The sequence below is a fragment of the Oncorhynchus kisutch genome, linkage group LG6 (assembly GCF_002021735.2).
Source record: "Oncorhynchus kisutch isolate 150728-3 linkage group LG6, Okis_V2, whole genome shotgun sequence".
NCBI classification, from domain to species: domain Eukaryota; kingdom Metazoa; phylum Chordata; class Actinopteri; order Salmoniformes; family Salmonidae; genus Oncorhynchus; species Oncorhynchus kisutch.
The window spans coordinates 74,976,454-74,997,962 of NC_034179.2; the positions used below are offsets into that span (position 1 = coordinate 74,976,454).

A 21,509-nucleotide genomic window follows, 5' to 3' on the forward strand; every position below is an offset into this window, starting at 1 on the left:
CTGTAGGGCCACTCTGACAGGGGTAAAGATGTTGCCAAATGGCTTTACAAGCTGTCAATGCAATACACACCATAGCACTGTAATGTGCGCAGTGAAGGTGGTTTTTACTCTGCTACTGTATCTGATAGTGCTGTGCTTTGCCAAAGGGTGCTAGACTGGATGGTGCCAGACTCCAGGGTGCTTTATCAACCTATTTTGTCATATGCTGGAATAAGGCATTTTATAGCACATTCTGTGGTAGTGGTTTTGTGTTGACGGCTTGACGAGACTTTAGTGGTTCAAGACACTTTGTGTTACCAGCAGACTGAACATATCGTACAGAATTTCCCCTGCCGTGCTCCGTCTCGCCTTACAGATAAAGATCTAAATGGAGGAATACTAAAAACCATACAGTACTAAATGGAGTTATATTGCACAAAGTGTGTTCTAAGTCGAGCCATTCTTTGATAACAGCTCATGATATTATTATCTTGTTCTGGCCAGTGCTGCTGGCCTTCCCTTGCTTGGCCGGGTCTAGCTTAGCTGGAACAGGATGTTGGCTCAACAAGTCAATCCGCTAAATAGATCACAGCTAAGCCACCAAAACACACCTTCACATTGAGGATAAAGCAAGTGACACTTGGGGGGTTTGAAAGGGAGCAGACCTCTACTGCCGCTATGGTCAGATCCAATGAGGCTGTCTACCTGTCTCCTGTCCTATCCTTTCTATCAGGGGCTTGTGTCAATCCAGACAGCCTGGCTAAAAGGACCTGTTTGCACTGCCTCCCAACATCACCACCCCTACTGACTAGTATCCCAGTAGATACAGTTTGGAATTACATGATTTCAATCCAGTTTTTCCCTCAGGGAATGTGCTGACCCAGCATAATGTAAAATGCAGCTTTTTGTTTACCTCTCCCTAGTCACTACAGCACACTGCTGCCCATTTATCTTGCTAGACCAAATCACATTATACATCAACCCAGATGATAAAAGGCCCATTCCACATTTTATTCCAAACCCCTGGCTGTCTTGGGGAAAATATATATTTTTTTGTTCTGGTGTAATGAATCAAGACCTTATTATCGATAGCCCTGGATCTGCTGGTTTCCGTGAAGAAAAGAAAGTAGGTCAGGCTCCAGAAAATGATGCATTGATTCTGGTGACTGTCCATTTACAGCCATTAGCCACGGGGGGTGGGGGTTGTTACTCCAGGTTAGTTATTACACACATCACCTTGAGGCCACTGACAGCCTATAAACCCGCTTGCGTCCTCACAAAACTAACATCCTCGTTTACTAAACAATTACATTTTACTTTCTTTGTTTTCTTAGAGCTACATTACAATCTAGTACTGGTAAATTACTGCGAGCCATTAATGCTTTCTGTCTCATTACTGTTATACAGTAATACTGTGAAATGTCTAATCCAGGGGTTCACTACACCACTATTGTATTTGTGAGATCAGAGTACGGGGAACCTTCAACTGTCAAGTGTTTCCTGATTTGATTTTAGGACGTGGTCTTTACTTCCATGTTCTACATCCGCTCGACCAACTGTAGTAAAAGGGAATGCAAAAGACCCCCAGACCCCCCATACATTCACATACACACCGCCATACTCCCACTCTCCTGAAGGATATCCTGTCCTTGTGTGTTAAAGGAATGGCCTCATCAAAGAGGCAGCTGTGCCGGGTCTTAGCAGTGTGAAAGGTAAAGAAAACACACACAGCAGTTTGATTCAGCGCCAGGCCTTCACCCACTTAGGCTCAATTCTGAATGCATTATGTCAGGATTATAGTGTCTAAAACCCTCAACCTCCTCTGCCAACGACATTAGTTGTGGGCGCCGTGTTGTATCTGTTAATTGCACTCATAAAAGTATCTGAATTTCTTCCTGTACGATTGATAGATCTCTGATTTTCACCCTTGTGTTGTGGTGATGGTCGGTTTAAGCGTATCGCTGCACCATCCTGACAGCGTGTAATGTGTAATGGTATAATTCCTCGAACTCGCTTTAGCTTTGTGCTTGGCTTAGAAGACAATGATGCACAGCAACAATCCTGTCTGGGTGGTACAGACTAAGCTTTTAAATGGCTTCCCCCATCCTGGAAATCGAAGGTTATATCTATGTTGAGTGTTGCAAGGTAGCACGTCGCATTGGGGTTTTGAGGATGGTCTGGTCTGTGTGTTTTTAACCTGAAACTTTAGGCATGATAGTGCATTGTGTGTGGATCAATTTGCACTTTAATGTGCCAGTGAGTGTGCAGTGCACACACAGCTGTGGGGGGGAGTATTAAAGTGATCTGCGCCATCCCCCAAAAATTATTGCGCTGCAGAATCTCTCATCAGTCCGTTTCAATACATTCCCAGCCCCTCGGCCCAGCCACACACACCTATATAAAACACTGTCCACTCCCTTTCATAATCCCAAGGTTGATTTTGCAGTCCTTTGTCATGCAAAGCAGAGGACAGGAGCACGTCAGAGGAATTACTCCCCTCTAAAGACCTGGAGCAGCACTCAGGATTCAGATGGATGCCCAGGGATAATGGAACTAACTTGTGTGGATTTGAAACAAACACAGAGAGGGAGACAAAAGAGTACAAGTGAAAGAGTACACCACACATAAAGAGAAGGAATGATACTTCTTGAAATAGTGCCTACACTTCATTAGCTACTTCAAATGGCTTTAATTGTTTGTCGGTAACAAGTTCAGCAGTTCAGAACCTGAAACATGGATAGATGGGTGAACACATACATATATGCACAAATAAATGTAAGTTCTTAAACTATATTTTCCATTACTAGGATATCAGAGCCATATAGGAAGTTGGGCCACTGTGGTTTCTTCATTATGATGCATTTACATTACACTTACACATTCTATGGCAGCCATGTTAGCGCCCCATTAACATTACATGGGGAATATTTCAACAATGCTATGTCACTGAATGTGTTGAAATAGTCCAACATTCAAAATTCTAATAGTACAACTGCGACCTGGCCAAGATAAAGCAAAGCAGTTGCGACACAAACAACAAAAGTGTTACACATGGAATAAACAAGCCTACAGTCAATAACACAATAGAAAAAAATCTATATACAGTGTGTGCAAATGGCATAAGGAGGTAAGGCAATACATAGGCCATAGTAGTGAAGTAATTACAATTTTGCAAATTAACACGAGTGATAGATGTGCAGATGATGATGTGCAAGTAGAGATACTGGTGTGCAAAAAAAGTAAGTAAATAACAATATGGGGATGAGGTAGGTAGTTGGATGGGCTATTTACAGATGGGCTGTGGACAGCTGCAATGATCGGTAAGCTGCTCAGTTAGCTGATGTTTAAAGTTAGTGAGGGAGATATGAGTATTTTATAGGTTCTATATGGCTCTGATTCTCATCTGGTGTGTTTACTCTTGCTAGACAAACCTGTCACTGACATGGACACACATTCATATACAGTGCAGCCTGTATCTCCCTCCATTTTAGAGCAGGCTGGTACCGCTGTTGCTATGCAACCATCCACCGTCGCTAACTGATGCATTAATTAAAGTTTCAATTTGAATACAATTGTTATCTTCTCCTGGAATTGCCTTGGCTGGCATATTTGTATTCTGCCGAAAGGTTTTGCCACGGTTGCTTTCCACGGTAAGCGTGTTATGAACACACCCTGCCCCTTTTCTGCCCATCTACATCTACTGCCATCCACTGCTTTGTAGAAATGCACCAGCTCATGCTCTGTCAGACATGCACTGCTTTCACATTGTAAGGAAAAGAGAGGACAATACAATGTTTTGTGGAGTGAGATCCCATCCTTGTGATAGGTTTCAAGAATTTTTTTGGGGGGTTGTCATGAAATGTCTCCACAGTGGGAAATGTATTCACGGCGGGGCATCGTCCCAACAGGAACCTTCACGTGGGGAAAACCGCAGTGCAGAACAAACCCATCAAAATGTATTAAACCAAGACATTCTCGGTTTCCACCCCCTGCCATTTTGTTTGGCATAGAGGCTTGCTCTCCTGCCATTGTAACTGATCACTCTGAGACCTCACAAGGTTGGGGAGTAAAAAGCAGCTCCCCTCCGCCTGCTACAGTAGTCAGCTGCTACCATGTCAGGACTCAGGGGGCATGAGGGGCACAATGCTGTCACTGAGAGAACGATGGTGTCAGAAAGCTACGTGCTGACATGACGTGTCCCTGTGAGTAAAGCATGGGTTTGACATGTCACATGAAACGCTTCGGCAGGAAGGTAATGTCATTACAACTGTTAGACGTCATCTACCAGAGTATGAGTTAATCACAACAGCAGGAGGATTACGAGAGTTCTTCCTGTTGGAGCGTCAGGAGCTGGAATGTCCGATATTGCTGACATTTTCCCCAGTCCTCCTTTTGTTTTCTGTAGTCTAGACAATCCTCACCAATACCCTTTGCTTTGGGGAAGGACGTGATACTGATGCAGGAAGATAAACTGCCTATTCTAAGTCATTGGTCTTGTACTAACATTATTACCTGGCTAGAAGACATTGAGACGAGGGGTGTGAATTTTTTAAAGTTAAAACGAAGTTGGAATTGTTAATGTTAATAAAAATCCCTAACCGAAAACAGTTTAGTTTTCCCTCCCTACAAAATTAAAATCGCAGTGCAGTTATCACAAAAAATATTTTCTGTCATAGCCTAACTAGACGATAGGCTATAAAGGCCTGGGGAAAGTTGTGTAATGTAAAGGTAGACTCACTCAACAATATGAAGTCGATGTAGAAAGTAAACCTCATAGTGGGTCAATTTCCACAACTAAGAGTGTTGAAGTGCAAGGTCAACTTCTCCAGGGTTTTGGTGCCCTGGCTACCATGCTGTGAACAGCATGAAATGAACCCCTGGATGCGCGCAGATGCTGTGTGTGACTGTGAGAGCTAAGTGTTGCATCTGTACCATTGCAACATACAGCTTTTGATTGCCGATAGATGGGCCTAGTACACGGTTCTGACTGTCTGCCTGGTGGCCGACCTGCCTATGCTGTGCCATCCCCTTTCTCTCATGTCCCTCGCTAACTCGCTATTAAAGATGTTTGTTCTTGGAAGTACGGCAGCTACTCAGTCTCCTCCGTTTCAAAAATAACAAATCTTAGGAGTCGATTACTATTGGAATCAAATCTTGACACTTATAAATGGGAGTCGACAACGAGAGTCAACGTGCAACGTCAATTATTCTGGCGTTGACTCTCCACTACGTCATCATCGTTAACATTTGGAAAAATGGCAGAGAAAGGCAAGCGACAGCAGCGAAGTATGGGAATACTTTGAGAAGTTAAATGAGAAAGAAATGCAAACTTTGCGAGGTGGAACTGAGGTACATTAATGGTAGTGCAGGTGCAATGTTTAACCATCTGAAGGGGATGCACTGTGAAACCCAAACTGTTGCTGGCAGCAGCGCAGCTGCATTGTGAATTCGCATGGAATTTTATAAATGTCGTATTGTTTTAATGGAAAACTGATCAAATAAATGGCTGTTTAGATGTTAAGAAACATTTTCCATTTGTCACATTCCTAATTCAGACTACACATGATTACTTACCAGACAATCAACATGAGATTGCAGAAACTGATTGCCGTTAGCAACTTGAGGTCTAAAATGACATTCTCCTATCAGCTTTACTGTTGCTCACTGGATCAGGGCCCAAATCCCTGCGCACCTTGATCCTCCCCAGAGCTCATTCAAAAACCAAACACAGGAAACAGTGCTATGACCAGTACTGTAAGTTTTACCCCTCTTCGTTTCCCCTCCCATTTCCCTGGACTCTGCACCCGCAGCTGATTTATTGTTTGAGGTTCCCCCAGAATAACAGTAGAGGGCCATTTGTTGTTCCAGTGTGTTCCTCAAGCCTATGGGTTCTCATTCACCACCTAGTGGCTTCAAAGGTGGAAGTGTGAAACCTGATGACACGATGAGAAGGCTGAAGCTCAATCTGTTCAGGCTCTTTTCTCCTCTAAAAAGAATAGAGCATTCAAATCCAGTGTGGCACGATAATATGTTTCGCTTCAGCTATTGTTAGTACAATGGAAAATGTCTATGTTATATATGTGGCTGGGCTGGACGCAGGAATGCAATTATGTGAAATGCACAAAAATCAAAAGGGTAGAGAAGTGAGATGTGGAGCTCTTTGAAACCTAACGGAACAAGCACTCAGTTATTTTTGAAAAGTGAACCCTTTGATCGCATGCTCTCCATTAAGCCTGCACAACTCAGTGTGCTCTAGTCTAGAGACAACACCCCCAGTCCCCCACCTAGTTGGGGAGCCCTCTACTGTAGAATAGTTGATGCAAGTTGAGGCCGCTCTGCTGTCATGTCTCACCGCAAAGATGTGTATAGTAACTGCTACAGTGAGGTTAAGGTGAGATTTTAAATTGCATTCTAGTGTAAACGTCAGCACATTGATTCTGTATTCAATGGTATTTACGTTGGGATAACGATAAGATGACTTCATCATCCGTGTTTGGTTGTGTGCACAAGTCAAAGATGCCAGGTAAAGGAGAAGAGGCAGCATTACCCCATTTGTACAATACCTGAACTTTTGCACTGAAGTGTCTGTACACCCCCCTGATGACACCCACCCCATTCAGTGCATAGAAACAGAATAACCCATGAGCTCAAAAAGCAAACGGTGACATGTGAGACCCTCCAAAAGGAACAGATCATACGACACACCACAGTGCCTCCTGGGCATAACAATGACCCGCCGTTTCATGGGGCGAGAGGTCAACATTGACATCTTGTTTTCAGAGCTCAAAAAGGCCCCCATTGGAGAGAGAAATTAATGGTGTCAGTGTAAGGCTGTTGTCATGGGGATCTCTGATATCACAACCTGACACACGGGCCTTGACCCGCTCTCCCTCTACTTTATAGCACACTGTGGAGGCTGTCCTTTGTTACTTCCTCTATCCTGAACTACTCCTCTCCGTTGTAACACTAAACCATTTACTGTTTGGATTTCCTTCACAATGAACTAATTTAACACCATTAAGATGGAGGTAATTTATTTTCATAACTTTTATTTATAATGAACATATTCTTATAGAGGAGGGACGAGGAGAGTAAGTGTATTAAGTTGATTTAATACTGGTTCTCTTTCTTGGCTTTCTACCAAGCCTCCTGTAAAGCTTCGTACTCTAGCTGCACTACCTCCTCCACCTCTTTAATGTTATGAGTCGGTGCTTCTCTCCCGGTCTGTTGAAAACAAACAACTTGAGATTGCTGTAACACTCCTGTTGTACTCCCTATGTTCTGCCGTGGGAAGTGGATTGGCAGTGTGAGACGGTCATGCTGAGACAGCAGCTGGGTACTGCAACACACACTGACTCTCTCCCCCACTGCTGTCACAGTCTCTCTGAATCACTTGGCTATGCTTGTGTGGTACAGTTTTAGGACAGGTAAGCTATCTAACTATATAGCCTAACTAGCTAGATATCTGTTTAGGAAATGTGATTTAAAAGGGAGTACTGCACTGAACACTACAAGAGCATAGACAGTCAAATAAATATGCAGGTTGTGATGCAGGCAGCATACTGGCCTGATCATGTCTTGTTTTATTTTCAGAGTCCCTGGGATCCAGCTAATCACAAACTAAGCTAAATTAGCCTATATGTTTAACTGAGGCAACAGTATGTAGCACTCAACTACAAAAATAGGCTTTCAGGGCTCATCTCCAGGAGGAAAATCACATGGCTTAAAACTTCCTCTTCAACCAGGGAGGACCCATTCATTTTGATATCATATATATTCACATTAGCCCCTGATCCATGATAGCGGATTATCATAAATGCTTCTCAGCTCTTGTAGACCAATAAACACAACAATGCTCCACAGTCTGTTATAGAAGTCAGATTTGAGTTTGGAGTATGAAGGTCTTATTCAGTGCCTCCCAACTCTGAGATAAGAGCTATATAGAGTTTCGGAAAATAGAATCCTTGAGCTGAAACTCATTTTCTCTCTTCAGCAATTGCAGCATTGAAACCAAAATCTTTCATCCCATCGATTAGAGGTGATTGTTAGTCACCACTAATGTGCCCTGTACAAATGTGGTGTTATCAGAGATGTAGCCCACTCTGATGGGAGGAAGCAAATGTGTGTGTGCACTTCACAGCACACTGGCTTTTGTGCAGACTCCCTGTGCTTCTTCTTGTTAGTTTTGGATATACTAGTCTCCTCAAACTGGAAAGAATCATATTTTTAGGACATTCTGAGAGTTCAGCATCAAGTCATCCAGTGTATTCAAAGAAAGCGGGGCAGGACAGCAACTTTTTAAAGGGAGAGATGGGGGATCCTGTCTCAGGGTTGTAAACCTTCTCTATGTATGACATGTTTTATACCCTGTTCAAAAATGATTACTATTCTCCAAACCAAAGCCTTACTGAAAAATGTACTGTAGTGAGTCTGATGTGAACTCATTGTGCAATACCATCCATTCCATTACTTTAGTTTACTTCAAAGTCCCTGCGTCAAGTTTAAAGCTTGTTTTCTCTTCCCTCACCTGTCGAGTGCAGTGGAGCTCGCTATGCTTGACTGGAAGGCAGGTAATGATCGGTGAGCCAGTAAGCCAACTGTTCAAACCAGGCAGTGGTATCGACCACTAGCTCTCCATGGGGGAGAGATAGGTGGTGTCAGGCGAAGCATTGTCTGGCCCTCAGCTAGACTCTAAAGCGCTTTCCTATTAGTGTGAGAGGAACAGTGAATTCCATAATCAGGTATAGAGTGGGAAAGACGTGACGTGAGTTAAGCCTAATCTAAGAGGCCGTGTGAGGGGAAAATCTACCCCCCCCCCAGTCCCTCTGGGCAGGGTCTCCAGAATGCTAAAGAGGTTCAGCGGCGTGACTGAAATGGGCATCTGAGCGGTTGCCACTGTGCGTGGCAGCTTAGGGACGGACCCTATGTAGGTTTAGCCCCATCCCTCCCACCACCCCCCCTTCTGCTTGTCCATTAAAGTGGGGGATTTTACCACAGACTTGGATGTGTTGTTTTTGTTTATGTTGTGGGGGTCTAGTCTGGAACTAGGGGTGATTTTGCTGCTGAAACTCTTTTTTTAATTTTTTATATATATCTGATTTATCTTTTAGGTAAACATGTTAGTAGTGTATGTTGAGCATATGTGATGTCCCTTGATTATCATTCGAAAATGGTTGCAGGTGGACACAATGGTGGTTTTGCTGTGGCCTTTGATGTCGTAAAGGAGCAGATACGTTGAAAAACCAACAATGACTAAGGTTAATAACTGCCTAAACGGACAGTTCCGATGGGCCTCTGAGCGTGATTAGTGGATGTTGATGTTGTAGCGTGTAATTGTTAGGATAACGGGATAATTATGACCACTTCTAAAACCTCCCCCCTTAGTTTTCTACAGAGGCCTGTTAAAACGTTCAAATATGTACCCTTTCAACCAATGTGGTTACCCATGCAGAGCAAGGGGAACAACCACTCTTAAGTCTCAGCGAGTGACGTTTGAAACGCTATTAGCGCGCACCCCGTTAACTAGCTAGCCATTTCACATCGGTTACACCAGCCTAATCTCGGGAGTTGATAGGCTTGAGGTCATAAACAGCGCAATGCTTGAAGCATTGCGAAGAGCTGCTGGCAAAATGCACGAAAGTGCTGTTTGAATGAATGCTTACGAGCCTGCTGCTGCCTACCATCGCTCAGTCAGACTGCTCTATCAAATCATAACTTAATTATAACATAACACACAGAAATACGAGCCTTAGGTCATTAATATGGTCGAATCCGGAAACTATAATTTCGAAAACGTTTATTTCAGTGAATACGGAACTGTTCTGTATTTTATCTAACGGGTGGCATCCCTAAGTCTAAATATTGCTGTTACATTGCACAACCCTCAATGTTATGTCGTAATTACATAGAATTCTGGAAAATGAGTTCGCAATGAGCAAGGCTGCCCAAGCTGTTGCATATACCCTGACTCTGCGCAATGAACGCAAGAGAAGTGACACAATTTCACCTGGTTAATATTGCCTGCTAACTTTTCTTTTAGCTAAATATGCAGGTTTAAAAATATCTACTTCTGTGTATTGATTTTAAGAAAGGCATTGGTGTTTACGGTTAGGTACACGTTGGAGCAACGACAGTCCTCAATTATGATTGATTGTTTTTTATAAGATAAGTTTAATGCTAGCTAGCAACTTACCTTGGCTTCTTACTGCATTTGCGTAACTCCTCGTGGAGTGCAATGAGAGGCAGGTGGTTAGAGCGTTGGACTAGTTAACCGTATGATTGCAAGATTGAATCCCTGAGCTGACATGGAAAAAATCTGTCGTTCTGCCCCTGAACAAGGCAGTTAACCCACCGTTCCTAGGCCGTCATTGAAAATAAGAATGTGTTCTTAACTGACTTGCCCCGTTAAATAAAGTTGTAAAATATATTTTTTTTAAATCGGCGTCCAAAAATTCTGATTTCCGATTGTTATGAACACTTGAAATCGGCCCTAATTAATCGGCCTTTCCGATTAATCGGTCGACCTCTACCAAGGATGCACTGTGCCCTTCAGAATGGGCTGTGTGGATGGGTTGTTGTCTGAGTGAACACACAATTGCGTTGATGAAGGTTCAGCCTCCTATCGCCATTTTCCAGAACATATGCCTAGCATCTGTGATCAGGCCTCCAAGGGGAGGGAAGGAGGGGCTGCTGATAGCATGTTGCTGAGCTTTCAGGGAAGATGCTTCCTTCTGTACCGCAAACAGACACATAAAGCAGGCTGGTTATGGTCTTGGATTGCTACTCTCCTTGCATGTAAATTACCAGTCACTCATTTTCACTGTTAACTTTTCACTTGTTGGGACAGATTGTCAAACTAGCCCCTTCTCTTCTCGGATGCTATGCCATTTGGATAAGGTCACCCCATGTCCTAATCTGTATTCAGCGTCAGCTCTCATTTCTTGTCCCTGTAGCCTGGTCGATGACGGTGCACGTCTCTGTTTTTCTGCTGACGCTGTTATTGTAAGCCGCGAAGCTGCTGTGTAAGGTCATGGTGGAGGGCTGCGCCACCACAGTGCGGCTCATTAATTACACACAGTACCATGCTCCAGTGGGCACCCGGGCACCCTTTTCCTTTCCCACATGAAGAGCACAACGTCAAGAGGAGAGAAGGCAACACATACGGCATAGTACTGCATAGACATGGCTAGGAGGACCATGACATCACATTGCAGTTGACTTAAAGCCTAGAAGGCGCTTGGAGGTGTCAAGGTGTGCTTGTCCTGTAGGGCACCAGATAGTGTTCTTGTAACGGGAGGATTGTGTGAAAGTGCTTCTGAATGACTTCAAGCAGTGTGCTTCTTTTGGAGTGTGCCAAGGAATTTGCCTCCTTTCTTCCCCTGTGAAATTGGGAAGCAGGGCTGGGTCATTGGATTGTTGTATGAGAAAAATGGTTTGATTTATTACAAAAATGTGTAGATATTCCCTCTCTCTACCTACCACCCACCAACCCACCTGTTTTGTATTTGCTGGGCTTCTGCCAGAATCAGGCCTGACTTTTATATATAGATATATAGATATATAGATAGATAGATACACACACACACACACACACACACACACACACGTATGTATATACACACATACATACATGCATACAAATCAAATCAAATCAAATCAAATGTATTTATATAGCCCTTCGTACATCAGCTGATATCTCAAAGTGCTGTACAGAAACCCAGCCTAAAACCCCAAACAGCAAGCAATGCAGGTGTAGAAGCACGGTGGCTAGGAAAAACTCCCTAGAAAGGCCAATACCTAGGAAGAAATACATATACATACATACATATATATGCTTGTGTGTGTATGTATGTATATATATATATATATATATATATATATACATATATATGCTTGTGTGTGTATGTATGTATATATATATATATATATATATATATATATATATATATATATATATACATACACACACACTACAGTATGTACTTCCTATTAGCTTTGCTCGTTCAATTGAACATGTGTAGGGGGAAAAAAGTTTACTCGTTGTGAGTTCCCTCCAATACCTGGCACCTGCTAGAACTGACACTTCCCGGCAGCGATTGAAGATGTATCTCTGCCCGTCGAGATGATAAAAACGTTAAAGGAAGTCTGTTCGGCTCAGAATTGCTGCCTTTGTTTAAGCCAGCCAACCTCGCTGTGCTTTATGTCCGATCTGGCTCGCTGTGTGGGTTGTTTTTTTAGACATCGAGAGAGAGTGAACCAGAGGAGCTCTGGATTGTATTGAACAGATTAAAGGAGTCAAAGTGAAGGAGGCTGTTGGTTTTTATTTCTTCTGCCATGTCATGCTGCTACAGTCATGGGGGTGGTGGTAAAGTAGAGGGGCGAAGCAGAGGCTTCCAGGAAATGGCACCAGGGAGAGCTGACGCCACAGACCCCCTGTGGGAGAGAGAGAGCGAGGCAAAGGGAGGGGGGTCTAAGTTACAGTTGGAATACAGACATATGCACATGTACTGTTAGCAAACATGGAGAAAGAGTGCGGAATGGAGGATAAAAAGAGAGGAGATGAATAGACTGTCTAGAACAAACTAGGCACTAGAGATTGAAAAGAGGATTGACGAGTGAGAAACGGGGGGGGAAATGAGGATTTGATGAAAACATTGGAAAAGAGGCTACAGGTGGGGGTGGAGGAAGAAAAGAACAGGATAGGGTAGGAGAGACGAGGTCGGGGGAGCTTCACGCTGGCTCGTCTTTGTTGATGTTGTTTGGCATTGTGGGCTGCCAGAAGAAGCCACAGGGCCCAGTGTCTCGCTGAGTCATTCCCCAGCTTTAACATGGAACATCTGTTACTGTACAGTTACACCCCCCCCCCCCCCCCCCCCCCCCCCCCCCGTACAACACAAAAGCACCAAGCCAAACTGAAACAGAGTCCTCCCCCTTTGCCTCTATGGCACTGACTGGCTGACACCAGTAGATAAAGAGTTTTTAAAGGTCTCTGGTTTTCCTATCAGGAACAGTCCTGCTGCTGATTGCCCCAATTTGGTGTATGCTCAGCTCAGGACTGGCTGTGTGTCGGATAGGCTTAGTCCATACAGCGTGTATACCAGGGTATTTTTCAATACCGTTTTCAATACCGTTAACTATTTCATTAGATTTTTTTATTTTTATACATTTCAATATTTGTTGCTACTTTTTCAGTAAATACCTGCAGTTAACTGTGCAGTACTTTAGGAAATAAAGAAGATTGCGTTCTTCATTTCACCTGTCACATAATTTTTCATTATGAAGCTTACCGGTAGTCCCCAGTCACGTGGTGTTTGTTTACAAGCACACAACGATGAGAGACCGGAGCCTTGTGAGTCACTCACTGTTGTACAGCATTGCGGGTGATGTAGTTACAATATGGAATTCACAACTAAGTGTTTGCCTGCTTGATGTCTTATAACTATTAAGTTAACTGTCTAGAATTTACTGAATGCTCTGCAGTTGTGCATTTGGTTTGCTAATTTAATAGCTAGTTAGCTACAGTATCTAGTGGTTAGCTTCTTCCAAAATGAAGCTTTGCTTAGTAACAGCAGAGAATCACCTCCTGGATCAAGAGCCTTGTGATCTAATAGTTTGTTTTGTGCATGCAGCAAATTGTGAGTAGCATTTTTGAGTTACTTGTATAGTTTAGGTCAAGAGACTGTATAAAATGTTAGCAATGCACTCGTTAGCATTCTTTATGGGCTGTTACATGTACTTGTTAGCATTGCTAACCTTTTGGAGTACAGAGTCTCAGAGGGGTTTGAAAACAGCGCCCCTTGTTCAGTGCCGGTATTACCGAAATATCCAGGTATTGCACAAGGTCATTATGAAGGTATGACAATTTGGATACCGCCCAAGCCTAGTGTCGGCTCAAAAAGCGCCTCGTCTTCAGCCTCGACCTGGAGTAGGTGTGGTCGAAGTTCTCAATGTTTGACATTAGTCAAACACGAGAGAATACCTGAAAAGCCAAAATGGCTAATCCAAACTTTCTAAAGATGAAGTTGAAGAGGATAAGTATGAGAGGGAACCACAGTCGGCTCTTTCTTAAAGCTGTAATGTGACCGAAGAAGGCAAAGGAGGATTTTAACAGCGTGGTACCAAAGATTCCCAAGACACTAAACGCGTGGGTCTACTCGATACTTAGTAAAGGGATTGCTGTTCGAAGCTCAGGCGGCATTTTAGGCCTCCTCTATTTGCGTTGAGGGGAGCCAATGTTTCCACTCATTCTACAACAGTCTCTTTCTCCTGCTTAATTGTTATGCAGCATGGCAGCAAGAGAAAGGAAAGGCAGGCGGACACAATCTTTTTCTCTCTTTCATTTTATCTCTCTTGGTCTTTCTCTCATATACTCACACAAAAGCACCCGGATGCAAGCTAAAAAGAAGCTCAGAAACCTAAATATGCACTGATACTACTTTGCACATTACAAAGGAACATGATTTCAAATCCTGTTGAGCAAACTTACACCTATACGTTCACACCAGTAATTATCAGTCGTATGGGTGTGAATGCTGTTTGACGTAGGTACTAAAATATTCCTCAAGTAATTCAGTGAAGAATGACAAATCTCATGAATGAAGAGTTATTATAACACACAGGAAGGAACAAGATCCCCCTACCAGGCTGCTAATGTTATATTCACCTTTTCCTCATAGAGACTACGAATATGTCATTGGTATGTATAAGAGGATGAATAGTTTACCTGTGAGAAGTTTCTGTTAAATACCTGAATTCTGTAAAACCATTTACTAGGTGACAGAATAGTACAATTACCTTCTGTACCGTTGTGGTGTTCTGTGATGATCTTTCTAGAATTTGCAATATCTTTAGCTCATCTGCCACTTGCACTATCCCACCACTTGCAATTTAAATCAAATCAAATGTTATTGGTCACATACATCTGGTTAGCAGATGTTATTGTGAGTGTAGCGAAATGCTTGTGCTTCTAGTGCCGACAGAGCATCATTATCTAACAAGTAATCAAACAATTCCACAACAACTACCCAATACACACAAATCTAAGTAAAGGAATGGAATAAGAATATATACATATAAATATATGGATGAGCAATGACTGAGCAGTATAGGCAAGATGCAATAGATGGTATAAAATACAGTGTAAACATATGAGATGAGTAATGCAAGATATGTAAACATTATTAAAGTGACTAGTGATCCATTTATTAAAGTGGCCAATGATTTCAAGTCTGTATGTAGGCAGCAGCGCCTCTGTTAGTGGTGGCTGTTTAACAGTCTGATGGCCTTGAGATGGAAGCTATTTTTCAGTCTCTCGGTCCCAGCTGCAGATGCCAAGTGAATACTGCTGACAACAAATAATAACCAACATCAGTAAATATAGCCTACATTACATTAAAAACACTCAATTTTTCTTCTGCAGATTTCTCTATAGCCGCTGCAGACCGGTGCTGTCATGTTCAGGAACAGCTTGAAGATGCTGCTTGGCGGCAAGTCCAACCGCAAAAATCGCAACAGTGGTAAGTCAGTCTGACCAGTGTTGTGTATGTGGTGTGTCTGTCTGTATGTGTGTAAAGCTTGCTCACCCACAGTTTAACTATGTGCTTCAATAATACAACATATATACTGTGGTTATCGCCTGCTATTGAAGTAACTGAGATCTACCAGTGATGTCTTTTTTTGCCACTATAAACCAAGTCATTAATCTAAGCACTTATACTTGCCTCCTTTCACAAGTTGGCGTCTGCCTAGCCTTTTTTACGTTGATAAAACGTGACTCGCAGTACAGGAGGCATTGCGCTGCTGCTGAGTTCAGAGCGAGATACCTGTGACTACACAGCCATGGCACCCTCTCCAGGGACTTGGAGTGGAGCGTGCCACACGATCAGTAGAGACGTGTCAAGCTTGGTAAAGTAAGTCTTTGGAATGCAGCTGGTTATGTTCAGGTCTCTAAAAATCGGTGCAGAGTCAGCTATACAGTACACCCCAAACACACTCTTCCCTTACTCAAGTTACTCATCTCCCGGAAACAAAGGTTTGAGGTCATTCACAGAGGGTTTCAGTCCCCATGAAACTAGAGACGGGTTGTTTTCCATCATTAAGGCCTTTTTAACTTGAAGAAACTTTATATGAATGTAAGTTACATAATTCTATTACTGTCTGACCAAGGACATGTTTTGCAGCATAGTGAATATAGTTTTGCAGTTTCATTACAGTAGTTCCTACAGGCTCAAAATGTTAGCAACGTAAAAATTAGGGATGCACAATATATCGGTGAACATATCGGAATCGGACGATATTAGCTAAAGATGCCAACATTGCTATTGGCTCGATGTCTAGTTTAACGTCTGTGCAAAACCTATGTCAAAGCTGACGTGCATACCTATATAACATAGGTACAGGACGTGATGACGCCACGTAAAATGTTGTACTACACGTGCAACACAGCATTCCTAACCTAGCCCACAATGTCTGCTGTGTGGATCGAGCAGTCAACGATGTGAGCAGTCATTTGAAAAAGTAAGACATTTCAGAGAGACAACTCAAAGGTGAAATCCATTAATGCCAAGATAATGGAATTCATTGCCCTTGACAATCAACCATTCTCTGTCGTGGGTAATGTTGGCTTTCGCCGACTGGTCGAGCACCGGTACACACTACTAAGTGCGCTATTTTTCAGATGTTGCCCTACCGGAATTACACCGTAATAGCGTCACTACTATTAGCTTCACGACTGACATTTGGAACAGTGATGTCAGCCCCATGATCATTATGAGTCTGACAGCACATTGGGTCCACAAGGATTTCCTACTGAGGAAAGACTTATTGCCTGCTCATGATTGTACTGTTTGTCATACCACTGCTGCCATTCCAATGGCATTTGATAACATGTTTGAAACATGAACACACTAGCTAGCTCCATTCAAACAACTGACTCAAGAAATACCCTCTCTCATGGCATTAAAATGCCTGCTCAACAAAACTGGCGACAGGCTTTGAACCAGCGATTCGGTGGCATTCTCTCTTTACAGTGTCGCCCCCATGCTCAATGCTATGTACATGGACTGCTACTTCGATGCAGACAAGAAACAGGGTTTACGTGAAATGTTACATACACAGCTGGACAAGATGGACACGGAAACAGTGACAGTGCGCACAGAGGAAGACAGGCCACGGACAGACAGCTGAAACTTCACTGCTTGACATGTATGATGACATCCTGGTTGAGAGTGAAACGACGGAACAAATTAACAACGAAACAGCAAGTAAGTGAAATAAAGAGGTTTTGATGATGTTTTACTGGTAATGGGGACATGCGTAAATGCCAACAAAATATATTTTGTGTGTGTGACCTTAATTTAATTAGGCAAGTCAGTTAAGAACACATTTTTATTTACAATGACGGCCTACCCCGGATGACGCTGGGCCAATTGTGCGCCGCGCTATGGGACTCCCAATCACGGCCGAATGTGATACAGCCTGGATTTGAACCAGGGACTGTAGTGAAGCCTCTTGCACTGAGATGCAGTGCCTTAGACCGCTGTGTCCATGTGTGTGTGTTAACTATTTAACTGTACTAGAATGCTTAAAAGGCATCACTTGTAAAATGTGTTACATTGTGCTCTAGGTTGGAAAGTACTGTCAATGGCTTAAGGAAGTAAAGTTGTACCACCATTGGACTTTTGAACTATTTTCTCATCAACTGAGTTGCTTTTCCTCAAGACTTGAGATTCACTGGTGTACATTTCTGCTACAGTGTAGCAGTAGGCTCTGTAGGCTCATAAAAAATGACCTGAGAGAACCTGAGCCAACCAAACACACAGTAACAAAGTGTTTTAAACTATGCCACAGTGTCAAGAGACCCTCTGTTCCACACAAGCCCACACTGTGTCCACTCTTGACACTTTGTCATTTCAATTGAGCTGAAAGGTCGCTAATAACCACCATTTAAAGGGCCAGAAAGGTTTTCAAGGCAGGGGTCCAGCCAGCGATAATACCTCACGTTTAATTCCATGTCCCTGTAAGTTGTTGAAGTTGCTAATAGCAAAGGCTGTCTTCGTGGCAACGTGCAGCCTCAGTCATGACTGTGTTCTGCACCTCAGTGGGGAGGTGTGGTAGACCTTGGCCACTACTCGTCGGGTGTATATGTTTTTCTTCCTAAAGCCAGCACTGAGAGGAAAGTGTCCGGCTCTACGCTATGTTTACCCTCGGAACAGTGCCACCCCAGTGTGTTAAGAGCTCCTCCGTTCCATCCAAACAGAATGAGAAACGTGATTCAGCAAACGGGCTAGTCCATTCAGAGCAGCAAGTGTAGTCCAGACTCTAAATGTGAACAAATGGTTTTCATGATTCAAAACCTCTCCCTTTATCCAGGGTAGTTATGGTAATTGCTCTAAAAGCCTGTGGTATCTTTTTTACCGGAAAGACATTTTGTATTTCCTCAGTTACTTGTCTTGTCAGACCACAGATGGTTATGAAAGGCCATAGAGGGCTAATTAGGGTAGTACACGGTTATTAGGGGTCACAAGATACTATGACTGTGTACCACAGAAGTCTCATGTTGAATGGCCTGAAAATGAACTCATTGGCCTTACTCTTAAGGCAGAAAATACTTTTGGAATACCGTTGAAATGGAGAGATAGCGGAATCCAATTCAAACAGGAGAAGGTAATGCACTGTGGGAGATGGGCCATTGTGGTTTTGTCGTGGGCTGGCAGAGGGTAGCAGGCAGGGGGCGATGAGGTGGGGGGGACACAGAGCCAGAGGTGTTTGGGCTCTGTACCAAGCCTGGGGTTGATGAGGTGCACTCCTGTCTAATAATTTTCCCTCTTGAGATGTTAGGGGCTCAATCATAGCCAGCTGTTGACCATAATGCTGTACTGCTATCAACATCAAAGAGCATTTATAATACAAGATTGTTATGTGACACAGTATCTAACGTGACCCCAAACTACCACAACAGTTGGTAAAGCAGTCTTTTTTTTCCTCCAAGGATGGCCTGTTTCAAATTTCCCTGGGATGCAGTTGCTGCTTTTCTCTTGTTATTTATATAAAAGACCCCCCAATAGTTCTGGCAAACCATTTATGACTAGCATTCTCTCTTCCCATGTCCTTGTTATTTTGTTAGTTTCAAAGACATATTTTTTTGTCCCTCAACCTGTACACAAATGAAAGGGAAAGGGGAATACCTAGTCAGTTGTACAACTGAATGCATTCAACTGATATGTCTTCTGCATTTAACCCAACCCCTCTGAATCAGAGAGGTGCGGGGGGCTACCTTAATCGACATCCACGTCATCGGCGCCCGGGGAACAATGGGTTAACGGCCTTGCTCAGGGGCAGAAAGACAGATTTTTACATGGTCTGCTTGGTGATTCGATCCAGCAACCTTTCGATATCCTCAGCATATGTTTGGCATAAATTAAATCCAAGCCACCAGCAACTTGCCAAGTAAACATGAACGATCTCGCGACACTGGAAAACACATGATGTCACCTTGGGATTGATGGTTACTTGCCTCCAGATTCCTCAACCTCTTGGATAACAATCAAGGCTGACGTTAGCGATAGCCAACTGCAACACTGTGCGATATTGTGTGCAGAGCGAGGGAAAAAAACGTAATCTTCCAACCCTGCACAGACTGCGGTAAACATTTAGAACATGTCATAACATGTGTAGATTGTAAGGCAGATCCACGGGGTTTCCTGGAACAAGCGCCAAGGCAGTTCTGTATTCAATTACTATTTCTACACTGCTGTAGAGCTCAGTGTTCAAGTTAAGAGTCAGACAATAACTGCCTCACCTCAGCTACCCATTCAGAAGAGGTTTGGTCACCCACTATATACCGCTACAGTTGAAGTCGGATTTTTACATACACCTTAGCCAAATACATTTAAACTCAGTTTTTCACAATTCTTGACATTTAATCCTAGTAAAAATTATCTGTCTTACATCAGTTAGGATCACCACTTTATTTTAAGAATGTGAAATGTCAGAATAATAGTAGAGTGATTTCAGCTTGTATTTATTTATTCACATTCCCAGTGGGTCAGCGGTTTACATACACTCAATTAGTTAGCATTGCCTTTAAATTGTTTAACTTGGGTCAAATGTTTAGGGTAGCCTTCCACAAGCTTCCCACAATAAGTTGGGTGAATTTTGGCTCATTCCTCCTGACAGAGCTGGTGTAACTGAGTCAGGTTTGTAGGCCTCCTTGCTCACACTCTTTTTCAGTTCTGCCCACAAATTCTCTATAGGATTGAGGTCAGGGCTCTGTGATGGGCACTCCAATACCTTGACTTTGTTGGCCTTAGGTCTTTTTGCCACAACTTTGGAAGTACTTGGGGGTCATTGTCCATTTGGAAGACCCATTTGCGACCAAGCTTTAACTTCCTGATTGTCTTGAGATGTTGCTTCAATATATCCATATAATTTTCCTATCCTCATGATGCCATCTATTTTGTGAAGTGCACCAGTCCCTCGTGCAGCAAAGCACCCGCACAACATGATGCTGCCACCCCTGTGCTTCACGGTTGGGATGGTGTTCTTTGGCTTGCAAGCATCCCCCTTTTTCCTCCAAACATAACAATGGTCGTTGTGGCCAAACAGTTCTATTTTTGTTTCATGAGACCAGTTGACATTTCTCCAAAAAGTACGATCTTTGTCCCCATGTGCAGTTGCAAACCGTAGTCTGGCTTTTTTTATGGTGTTTTTGGAGCAGCGGCTTCTTCCTTGCTGAGCAGCCTTTCAGGTTGGGTCGACATAGGACTCGTTTTACTGTGGATGTAGATACTTTTGTACCTGTTTCCTCCAGCATCTTCACAAGGTCCTTTGCTGTTCTGGGATTGATTTGCACTTTTCGAACCAAAGTACATCTCTAGGAGAAAGAACTAGTCTCCTTCCTGAGCAGTATGACGGCTGAGTGGGTCCACGGTGTTTATACTTGCGTACTATTGTTTGTACTTGCGTACTATTGTTTGTACAGATGAACGTGGTACCTTCAGGCGTTTGAACATTGCTCCCAAGGATGAACCAGACTTGTGGAGGTCTACAATTGTTTTTCTGAGTTCTTGGCTGATTTCTTTTGATTTTCCCATGATGCCAAGCAAAGAGGCACTGTGATTGAAGGTAGGCCTTGAAATACATCCACAGGTACACCTCCATTTGACACACATTATGTCAATTAGCCTATCAGAAGCTTCTAAAGCCATGACATTTTCTGTAATTTTCCAAGCTGTTTAAAGACACAGTCACCTTAGTGTATGTAAACTTCTGACCCACTGGAATTGTGATACAGTGAATTATAAGTGAAACAATTGTTGGAAAAATGACTTATGTCATGCACAAAGTAGATGTCCTAACCGATTTGCCAAAACTATAGTTTGTTAACAAGAAATTTGTGGAGTGGTTGAAAAACGAGTTTTAATGACTCCAACCTAAGTGTATGTAAACTTCTGACTTCAACTGTATATATTCCTCCAAAAATGCAGCATACGACTACAGCACTGGGACACGCGGTGTGCTATGGCTAAGCA

At 43.0% G+C, this 21,509-nt stretch overlaps 1 protein-coding gene across 3 annotated transcripts in view; it reads left to right on the forward strand.

Annotated features, from left to right (window-relative positions):
• The window catches only part of LOC109898567 (protein TANC2), a 141,051-nt gene that overhangs the window by 53,778 nt on the left and 65,764 nt on the right, over positions 1-21,509 (forward strand). For 2 of the 3 annotated variants that reach the window (XM_031827540.1, XM_031827542.1), the window contains exon 3: positions 15,398-15,494. In XM_031827540.1, the coding sequence (XP_031683400.1) occupies positions 15,431-15,494 (64 nt within the window). In that variant the 5' untranslated portion in view covers positions 15,398-15,430. Of the gene's footprint in view, positions 1-13,318; positions 13,614-15,397; positions 15,495-21,509 lie in introns of those variants that run through there. The other variant, XM_031827541.1, reaches the window with a different exon arrangement.